The following is an 11851-nucleotide window of genomic DNA, read 5'->3' as shown; positions in this document are numbered from 1 at the left end:
AAAAGACAAAACCATACAAAACAGAAAATGTTGAAAGAGTATATAATGCCATCAGTCAGTATGGCATAAGGAAGTGCGATAATATGGTTTCGAGGCAATGGAAATCTCATGTCATGCCATGTTAAGCAGATTCTTTGTATATAAACAATTCCACTGTGAGCTTGGATGCGAGTGATGCATCCTATAAAGTTACGCCTGAATCAGAAGATGGAAATACTCACAAGAATGTGGATAAACTTCATTCTATTCTATTTATACTCCAAGGTGTAAACAATGGCTCAAATGATTGAAAAAACTTTTTTCAATTTTCAACCAACTGATTATGCAAAATTTAAAATATTAAAACAAAGAAAACAATTAAATATAAAATAGATTAATTTACCAGCAAGACAGTAAGTTTTGACAAATTGTCTCACCTGTATTATAAAGCAAAACAATCTGGCTAAATTATGAACTTGTTATTTCTGATCCGTTTAAATTATAAATAAAAAATCAGCACAGCTCCGGCATACATATTTAGGCTTGGATAATAAATTCTCGAGAGTTAGCAAGTTTGTCATAGACAAATAACAGATTTGTTTTCAACAAATTGAACTACAATTCAATAAAACAATCAGCAACTATGAAATTATTTCATTTCATTTATGTCATTTATGAGGACGGTGACAACGAGCGAGATGGTGGTTTATAACGACAAAATATCAGGACCTGTAGAAAGCATAACCGCCTTGATGGTTTAAAAAATTAAAATAAAAAACAAAATTGAGGAACTAACTTAACTTTTAAAACACAATTGCAACATTACAAATTATGACATAACAAGCAACAACAGTTTAGTAGTAAAAACATAAAAACACAAATCTGGGCTAATTTTTCAAACCAGCAGTCATTAATTTTTCTAACATAACCACAATATTTTCCTACCATTCAAAACGACATGATATATATATAAAAATAAATCCGTAGATGATTAACATTTTAAATACATTTTTATCTTCTCATGGATCATGGATCTAAATAATTTTAATCAAGTTCGAGTGTATATAAGTATGCGTGCGTGCGTGTGTGTACGTGCGTGAGTGTGTGAGGTGTGTATGTGCATGTTACAGTTAAATAGAGTTGAAGTTTATCATGCAACTCAGGTTTTTAATATAACGTATGTAATGCGTTGCACTGAAGAGCTGAGGGGAAGTTATAACATTTTATTTCGCGGACTACACGAGCATCGGAGAAACTTCAAACATTTGTTGTTGCCTAATAAAAGGTAATGACATTTGGAAATTATCTCGAAAGTATGGTTCTCTGTTAGAAAACTTCTTCAGAGGTTGTCACCGAAGCTTAACTTTTAATTAAAAATTTAAAAAAAAATGCACATATCTAGTAATGGCATGGCACATTCAATTTCAATATCTACCAATCTGCTGATTTGAGAGGGAGATTAGCTGATACATCACCAAATCGTCGAGAGAGAAAAAGAAAGAGATGCAGACAGAAACAAACGAATTTTTTGTAGGTAGGTAGGTAGGTAGGTAGGTAAGGTAGGTAGGTAAGGTAGGTAGGTAGGTAGGTAGGTAGGTAGGGTTAGGGTTAGGGTTAGGGTTAATGTGTTTCAAATCACACATTCATACGTTGAAACTTAAAAATGTAATTAGTTTAGTGGACAGTCTGCCTGTTTTTAAGCTCTGATTCATATGACAAAAACAGTTGACATAATTTTTTTGGTCTGGCGGATGAAAAACTTGGCAAAATACGTATTATATTTTGTATGAATAAATATAAGTAATTATATATATTCAATTATTCATACATACATCATCCTCAATTCCATCATCAACATCATTATGTTCGCCATCCTCCTCATCATCGACCTTTTAACATCATCATCATTTCCACCCCACTTGTCATCATCATCCTCATTGTCTCATCATCGTCTTGACACTTCGTTGTTTACTTTTCTAAAGAAATTTGCTGAAATATCCACATCATCGTCTTTTCTTTAAAATTTTGGCAGAAGAAACTTCTCATTTTATAATTGATGTCTTCTCGGAGCATGTGTTTGTGTAGTTATCGCGTTCTCATCATCAAATGAATTGCATCACTCCTAACGCTGAAGAGACATTCAGGCACCATGTTCTAACTTTTGTCCCAGCGCTCTAACTCTTAAATAAATTACTTCGTGAAATTTTTCAAATTAAAGTTTCTCCGGGTGCTGGTGTTTTGTTAATAAAAATGTGCTTCACATTTGGGCTGTTCAGAGTATTATGGCTATTTAGCAGTGCTGATGTTCGCAACAATTAAAAAAAAACATTGCGAGATCTTAGCAATCTATTTGATAGAAATGTAAACAAGAAAATATAAAAAGTATCCATTGCATGAAAAACTTTGAAAATTATCTTAAAAATTTTTCCCTTCTTTAATTCTTTAAATTCTTTAAAATATTTTGTTTTGAAAATAAAAATTTGAAACTAAAACATTTCTTCTTGAGCCATCTTTATAATTATTGTACTACATTCAGCGTGCTATGGGATTTTTTTCAGAATCGTTAAGATAAAAACAGGGTGAGACTGGCATGTCAAACAGAACAAAATAACGCGCCCATGTAACATACGCTCGAGTATCTTTCCTGCGAGGAAATATTTTTCCGCCAAGGTTCAATTAAGTTTTTGACGTCCTGGCTTTTACGACATCACGAAATTAGTTGTCATGGTTGACACTGAGCATTGTGCCATATGACACTTCAAGTCATGTTTAGCGCTCTCCTCTGCAAATATCCACTCACTGCTAATGGATCTAATGATTCTTTTTCAACACTCTGATGCCGTCTCAATGGTTTATCTTATTTTCGATCTTACGTTTAAAACTTTTTCTCAATAGAAAACTGTGTTATATATAATTTAATAAAATCAAGTTGTTGTTTCTCTGTCTAGACGTTAACACTGTTGTCGTTGTTGAAAATTTTTGGCTTTCTTTACAGTTGTCTGGCAAGTAGAAGTTTCAAAAAGAAAAATAATGAAGAAATTTATTTCTCAGGCGTCAGAGTCGCCATATTTATTTTGAATATGAGTTGTTGTATTAAGAAGCCCACAAGCAAACGGAAATAAAAATTTCTTATTAACCGGAAGTTAATGAACGCGAGAGATTTTTCTTGCCGGAACTTGGATACCATGCAGTAAGTATTGGTGTCCTAGTTTTAATAACGTGCGTGCGTTGTTGCTTGGACTTGTTTCAAACTCTTGCCATGTAACACCACACACACACACACACGCACGCACACAAACACACACACACACTACCCACACCACACACACACACACACACACACATAATCACAAACACACACACATATATATATATATAAATAGTCTAAATTTACTGGGCTTCAATTCAACGCGAACATTTTTGTCAACATACAACAACTGTAATTTAATATTGCAAATATAAAAAAAACTGATAGTTTGTTCAGAAAAAACTTATATTTTTTTATTTTGATAGAAACCCTGCAAAAAAAACAAAAAAAACATCTTTTTCTGTATTTGTGTGACAACATTTGATATTGTTCTTGGAAAACAAAACCTTAAGCAGATTCGCCGAATGCACGCACGCGCACACGTACACGAATCTAAGTGCACGTGATGAGAGCTGTTATGGCATTAACACTGATAATTTATAACACGAGACTATCCAGTCATGATGACGCACCCGGTCACGTGTCGACATCAACAACTTCTTCCTTGTTCTTCTTCCTCTTCCTTCTCATTCTATGCCCGTCGTCTCTTTTCATCTTTTTGAGGATACTTCACGTTTGAGTGCTGATGGAATCAACATTGAAAAAGCAAAAAGTTACATTCAACCGCCCGTGAAACTTTTTCTTCGATCTCTATTAAATTATTTTTTTTAGGTAAAAATGACTTTAATGTATTTGAGACAGCTCAATGAATAATGATTTTATGACGGAGACGACCTTCGATATTTGAATCTTTTAACGATATTTGTTGGAATTTGTTTGATGTAAAATATGACACATTATTACCTTCTTTGTCTTATTTCGCTACTATCATCACCATTTCGTAATCATTATCTAATCATATCTTGTCATTATCTAGTCATATCTTATCATCTATTTTACTTAGCCATCGTTTACATGTTCACCATCCTCATCTGTTCTTCAGAAGTTAAAACCATCTGTTCGTTATCTTAATCAAAAACCTTTCTTAGATTTATTACATACTCAGTCATTCTATATAACATCATCATTGTCATATTCACCATCATAATTTTCACTAAACTATCTTCAGCGCAATAATAAATCGTTGGCTTAATTTATTTAGCCGTGCTTATTAAGATGCCATCAGGATGGAAGCAGGACATATCGTTTGTTTTCGTTGGTGCTCTAAAGTAACAATTTTTATGCTATTTCTATAATTAAATGTATAATCATTTTAATCCATCAAAGTTGTCAGTATTAATATATTAGAAATGCAGAACAGAAACATTTTAAAAATCATCACGTCTACCTATCATCATCTTTGTCGTGTTCATTCTCGTAGAAGTTGTCACTCTCGTCATCATCATCACACCATCGTCATCATCATCACACCATCGTCATCATCATCACACCATCGTCATTATCATTATCATCACATCTTCTCCATGATCAGACAAAATCGTGCAAGGAGGAGGATTTGTTGGAGGCAGCAGAATCTGGCAACCTGACGAAAATGAGGTGGCTACTGGACAGTTGCAAGCCAGGCGAGCTCAACATCGAGTACACGGACCAACTCGGAAGGACTCCCCTACATTTGGCGGTCGTCAACGAACATAAGGAGGTGTGCTGCTGCTGCTGCTAATGATGCTTTCCTGATGATTACATTATTTCTGAATGAATTAATTATGCAAATAACCTAAATGAATAAATTATGCAAATTGCCTGAATGAATAAATTAGGAAAATTGTGGTTGTTGTCTGTTGTGTTTGTGATTGTTGTAGTTGTATTTACTCTCAATATGTGATAAGATGTACAAAGTCAAAATTTGAATGTAGATTAGTTTGAACTCATTTGTTTGTATTCTCATGAACAACATGTTAAAATGAAAGAACTGTTAGTCAATTTAATGAGATTTGTATGTGATTTTTGTTTTTTTTTATTTTCCTTTAACTGTAAACAAAAGTAAAAATAAAATTTTTCGAAGCAGACGTTTTGAATAAAAGCGAAAACTTAGACGTTGAAAGAACTTGAGACTTTTTAACGCACATCTCTTCTCAGCCCTGCTTGTCACGTTCGAAAAATGCTTGAATGAGCTGAGTGCAAAATTGAATAAATTGTCCAATTATTTATGTCTCAAGTCACACTACTCCTCTAATTAAATACTTTTGTTTACAAAAACTTTTAAAAATTTTAAGGTTTTTAGAGATTTTTCAAAACAAAAACTTGTTTAAATAAACTTACATGGAAAAATGGAAAATTATGTGATGAAAGTGAAACAAACACGAACAAAGTGTACCTTAATACGATTAAATAACCAAAATTAATTTATTTTATTTGATTAAGCAATTTAACTTCATTCAACATCCGTGTTGTAAAACTATTTTTGAGTTTTTGAGCGTGCATCCAATAGCCCATCATAGTCGAACAACCAATTTTGAGTAAATTTTATTGTGGAGATTTCCCTTCATGCTTGATATTCATTGATAAAATAAACATGGAACAAACCAAATATGTGGAAGCAAGGTTTATAACTCTGATGGTCGTTTGATATAATGTTAATAGACATTCACGAGATTGTTAACCTTGAGTTGATGATACTGCAAGGTCGTAAGGTTTCTCCTGGACCTGGTCAGCCATCATTGCCTCTACAAAGTCCTCCTGGCCGCCATCAACATCGGCAACGAAGAAATTGCGGAGATCATCATTGAACATCCAAAGTACGCAAACATCAGCAGTGACCTGAAATCCCAAAATATCTCAAGCGACGTCAGGGGGTCTAGCACGAACATCACTGATGATAATCAATTCTTTGAGGAGGAAGTGAGAGATGTGTTGTTAAGAACTGTTAATGTCTATAGGTAAAACTTATTTTTTGTGGAGTTTTTTCCAATTAAAAATTAAAAAATTTTCAGGTAACTCCTTTGATACTTGCTTCTCAACAAAATCGTTTTGAAGTTGTGATGGCCCTCTTGTTAAAGCAAGAAAAGATTGACAGACCCCACAGATGCAACTGCCCCTGTTTGTCTTGCTTGAGACAGGTTAGTCGGTTGGCTAGTTGACTGGTTGGTTGGTTGTTTGGTGGGTTGATTGGTTTTTTTGTTGGTTTGTTGGTCAGTAGGCTGGCTGGCTGGCTGAATAGTTTATTGATCGATTGGCTCACTAAACTGTTTGCAGTTGTTTTTATGCTAGTTGATTTATAACAGTTTAAATTCAAAATAAAGTTTTAGAATAAACTTGATAATACCATCTTTGCAAATATTTATATGAATAATAGAAAATATTAATAGCAGTCCAATATTTAATTGAGTGTCAAATAAAATTAAATACTAAAAAGAAAATGGAAAAAAATAGCTTTTGAAAAAAATGAAACAAATATGATCAGACGAGTAGAGACGAGTTGAAGTTTGCAAGATCGCGATTGAACGCTTACCGCGGGATGTCCAGCGAAGCATACATCTCCCTTTCCAGTGACGACCCCATTCTCACTTCGTTCAAACTCAGGAAGGAAATTCAACAGGTTTATATTATAAATTATTATAATTATTATAATATAATAATCATATCTGTTATAATTATTATATTACTGTATTATAATTATTATATTTATCATAAATATTAATTTATTTATTTCATATTTTAAAAATAATTATTAATAATAATACGATGAAAACCGTGTGATTGTAATTAATTACATCGTGACAATTAATAAGAAGAATCAGCATGCAATTATGGCGTGAATTTTAAAAAAATGCCACGAAAACAATCCCAACATGAAAAATGTTAACAAAAAACATCAACAATAATAATAATTTTAAAAACATTAATAATAGTAATAATAATAATAAGAAAAAAATATTAATCATAATTCATAGATTACTTTTACACATAATTAATTCTATTATTGTGCGTTACGTAACTTCAATAAATCCAAATAACTGAAGAGATGTATTTTTTAATTATTTGAATAATAATGTCCCGTCGCGCGCGCACACACACACACACACACACACACACAGACAGACACTGGCACACACATACGCACACACAGACTCACACACACACACATAGACTCACATACACACAGTCACACATACACACACACAGAGTCACACACACACACAAACACACACACAAGCCACACACACACATTTCAACAGGTGGCTACAGATGAGAAATATTACGCGGTTAGTTTATTCATTTCCAGACGCGTTCATTTGTATAATTTAATTTATAATTTCCTTTTTAATTAATTTTTTTATTTTATGTGTTCTCTAGCATTTTTTTAATTTGTGCACTTTTAGCACACGCACGCACACGCACGCACGCACACGCACGCACACGTGTTTTTCCTGTCATTCATTCAATCTAAATTAACAACGTCTAATTCGTGGAATTAGATTTATACTAGATTGAGAATTTTATTTCATTGTGCATCGAGTTAATGTAACTAACAAACTCTAATATTAATTAATTGCATCCACCTACATATTCATTTAGTGACCAACCCACCTCATATATTGATAGTGAACACCTTTTGGTTTATTGCCTGTTTCAGTGGCCCATTGCAGCACAGACTTATGCAACACACGAACTTTTACCATATCATGAACATACTGGCTGGCTGGCTTATGATTTTTATTTCTTTAGATCTTTTTAGTCATTTTAGGTATGCGAGTGACCAATGATGGGGTTTTGTGGATTGACTTGATAATTTTGAATATTGTTATAAAGTGTTGTAAAAATTAATTTCAAAAAATCTTAAAGCAGAATTTCATTTCATCTATATTTTTTTATCAAAAACTTATAATATACAACCAAAACTGAAAAAATTTTTTATATCAAACGTCTGTTAACTTGTAACTTAATGAACTTATAAGTAAGGAATATATAAAAATCTATAAGCAAAACATGACGTTGGTACGCAGACATAAATTAGTCAGTTGGTGGACATTTGCGATTGCTACTGCGAAAGATAGAAAGTAAATATTATTACAGATACGTTAGAGGCAGCCAACAAAATTCAACAAAATGTCAATTATGATACTTCGGCAGTAAGAGCAGAACGTTTGAAGAATCTCTTCTCGTAAAAATATTTAAAAAAATAAACTAATCGTAGTTTGATTAAATTTTCAATACCGAAATAATAAATAAGAAAGCACGACAAAAGGCAGCTGACAAGTGCGGCAGACATTACAAGCGTTGAATCTCCGCATGAGGTTGTGTGCGTTCAAAATTTTCTTCCTATGTATATCTTATATTGGAAATTGTTTCAATTTATTATATTTCTAAGTTAAAATTGTTTGTTATCAATTCTAGAAAATAAATACAACCAATTATTTATATAGTAACTAAAATTGATTTGTGATTTATGTGAGGTTACGCTTTAAAGTTTTGAAGCAGAATGGAATCATTTAATATTCTGTTGAGATCAGTTGCAGCAGCTGCTGCATTTCCATGCGAGGAAGATTCAACTTTTCTGTTCTTTTGGTGAGCTAGTTCGTGCTGATCGTCAATTATCATCTTAAATATGCTTCTGGTTTTTTTTGACTCTGGGAAAATTTACTTTTTGTCCTTCTTTCAGTTTTAAAATGATTGGCTACTAGGACAAATGATGCAAAAATGCATTTCATGTATCAGTAAACGAATGTAAATTGTTTAAAAAATTACTAAATTTCTCGTTTCTTTTCGAGTATTTTCAATGCAGAATGTTTGTTGCACTGCACGCTAAATGAAGATGTTCGTTCATGAATATATCGGGTTATTATCGGCTAAAAGGTTTCACATATCTCCTCTGTAGCTCAATTGAAACGGAAGCTCAATTATTTATTTTAACATTCAACTTCTGAGTGACAACTGCAAAATTTGAAGCTATGTTTCACATTCTTGATTGAATTCACATCAATGTAATGACCATGAGATTAGAGACGAGGCAGGATTGATATGATTATTTTATCTGTATGCATCGCTTGTTAGCATATGATGATGCACACAAAATAAATACAAACCCTTTCCATATCTCCAGTTTTAAATGCATGTAGCTTCTACAGGCAGTGATGTAGTCTAGAAAATGAATTTTGGGTCCGTTTTTTTTACTTTTCTTTAAACAAAAATTTTTCGCTAACAACTTTTTGAATATTTGTTTGAATATCAATCAGTATTCACGAGATTTTCAATCATATTTTCACCTTTCAAGCCGGGAGGAATCTGTAACATCACGGAACATTTTTTATTTTCTTCGTGAATGTAACCCCAACCCTATCCTAATTTGAATTCAAATTTTTTATATCATTAACTATTGATCAATTGATGTTACATTTTACTCTATTAAAAACGTAATATTTATTTATTATTTGCTAAATTAAAAGAAAACCATGTTTTTCAGAGATTTATCACCGAATTTAATTCAGTTACTTAATTTAGTTGCTAACAAACAAATTAGACTCGCTGCTGAATTTTGCATCCAAGTTTTCCAAACTGATTTAATTCCTCATTATTTATTCCGTCGCGATATTAGATAACGGACCTTTCAACTTGAAACTTGCATATAACTTCCAAATTGAAATAATCAATATTTACTTCACTGTCTGTATTATTACAGACAGTGAAGTAAATATTATCTTCACTGTGCATGTATTTTTACCAATATACATGTAGATCTGGAAACATTTTTTTATGCATATTAAATCAGATTATTTCAGCAGTTATCTAGCATATAAATTATATTTTTAATAGGATTTTTTTTATATCTATTTATGTTATTTATTTTATTCTATTGTTTGTTATTCAGTAATTCTCCGCTATGTTTATTATAGTTATGTCATATGTACGTTCAATAGAATACTCAGGACTCTTCCATTCTATAATTTTCTTCCACATACTTTACATGTGTTCGGTTATTTTTAAATTTCAGTTTCTACAATCTAAACATTTATTTTTAACTTATGAAAATTATCAAAAAACATGTATAAGACATGTTAATAATTAAATAACCCGTCAGGATAACAAAATATCCCCACCTTTCCAAGCATAAGCCATATATGAGACGGAGAAATGAAACGTCATGCATATTTGTGCGTTGTGTGACTTGAGGCTAATGAGGTGGGCTTAAAAAAGATAGTGCAACTTTCAAATGAGATTCATATCAAACAAGGAAGAAACAGATACCATCCAACATTTCACAGTTTCTATTCTCCATTCCGTTATATATGCTTTCTGTCTTCTAATCTACATGAACCAATGCGAAGGCCTGTCATCGACCCGCTTCTTGTTTGTCTAGTTGTTTCTTGTTGGCTTCATCATGCTTCTTTATTTTTTTTTGTGTCTCCTTTTCTATTTGTTTTTTCGCTCGTACGTTCGTTTGTTTTCTCTCTATTTATTTTATCGGTTGGTTAACTTAGTTTCAATTCGATCCGTTGACTCTACACTTGGTGCTGTTTGTTATGCACGCGTGCGTGTGTCAGTTCTGCTTGCATGTGGTTCGTTAAATGTGTCGTTGGTTATTTGTTTATTTGGTACTTAAACGTATTTCAACATTTGTTTGTTGTTGTGTTTGTAGTTTTTTGGTTTGAATTGTTCTGTTTATTTTTGTCTGTTTCGAGGTTTTGTTTTTTTGAGCTGAGGTTCACACAGAAAATTATGCATGATGAAAATGAACAAATTAAAATTAACATGTAAAATAAATTTTAAAAAAATCACTAAAAATGAGAAAATATTCGCTAATTAAATTAAATTAACTGAAATCATTTAAAATAATGTAAAATATGTAATAAAATTCAAGAAACGAATAATATAACTTATGTTATTTATCATTCACGCTTCACTCAACAAAATAAAAAAAAACTAACAAAAAATGGGTTGCTCTTGTTGTTGACGAAATTATTTTAATGAATAGAAGAGCTCTATCGATTGAAACCGTCAATAAATCGATGCACAACAGGCAGAATATTCCGCTCTGGCCAACCAGCTGAGTGAGTACGCAGTGAAGTTGCTGGACAAGGTGCACGGAAACGAGGAGTTGAACGCCATCCTGAATGCGAGGGATGGTCAGCAGGAAGATGGTGATGAGACGTCCGGCGGAGAGCTAGCCAGGTTGCAGTTGGCTATCAAATACAAGGAGAAGAAGGTTCCTCTGTGTGTGAATTGATGGATGAATTGGTAAATGAATGATGAATGAACAAAAACGAATGATTGAATGAAAGAATGAATGAATGGATGGATGGATGGATGGATGGATGGATGGATGGATGGATGGATGGACGGACGGACGGACGGACGAACGAACGAACGAATGAATGAATACTGAGTGAAAAAATGAATCGATGGATAAATGAGTCAATAAATAAATAAATAGATGAATAAAAACAATAAATGAAGTGATTGATGGATGAACTGATGGGTGGAATAAATAATGAATGACTCAACAAATGGAACGTTTAATAGTCGAATGAATGGATGAATGAATAATTAGAATAATGAATAAATTGATGGATTGCTATATGAACTGAAAACATGGAACATAAATCAAATAAATGCTTCCCTCAAAACCATTGAATGAAAATTGTCGACATGTGAATATACAAATAAATTGGGGAAAAAGACAACTGGACTGGACTCCCGTCAAACAAAAATTGACCATACAAATGCCAT

At 32.5% G+C, this 11851-nt stretch overlaps 1 protein-coding gene across 1 annotated transcript; it reads left to right on the top strand.

Annotated features, from left to right (window-relative positions):
- Positions 1-3632: 3632 nt before the first annotated feature.
- On the top strand, positions 3633-11348 carry HELRODRAFT_169550 (hypothetical protein; the record flags this gene model as incomplete). Its single annotated transcript, XM_009015344.1, has 5 exons — positions 3633-3800; positions 4659-4826; positions 5810-6025; positions 6588-6722; positions 11142-11348. 5 exons carry the CDS (start codon positions 3633-3635, stop codon positions 11346-11348), a joined length of 894 nt encoding a protein of 297 aa, XP_009013592.1.
- Between the last annotated feature and the right edge of the window lie 503 nt (positions 11349-11851).

Source organism: Helobdella robusta, assembly GCF_000326865.2.
Source record: "Helobdella robusta unplaced genomic scaffold HELROscaffold_15, whole genome shotgun sequence".
Lineage (NCBI taxonomy): Eukaryota > Metazoa > Annelida > Clitellata > Rhynchobdellida > Glossiphoniidae > Helobdella > Helobdella robusta.
This window is presented reverse-complemented; position numbering and strand designations above follow the sequence as displayed.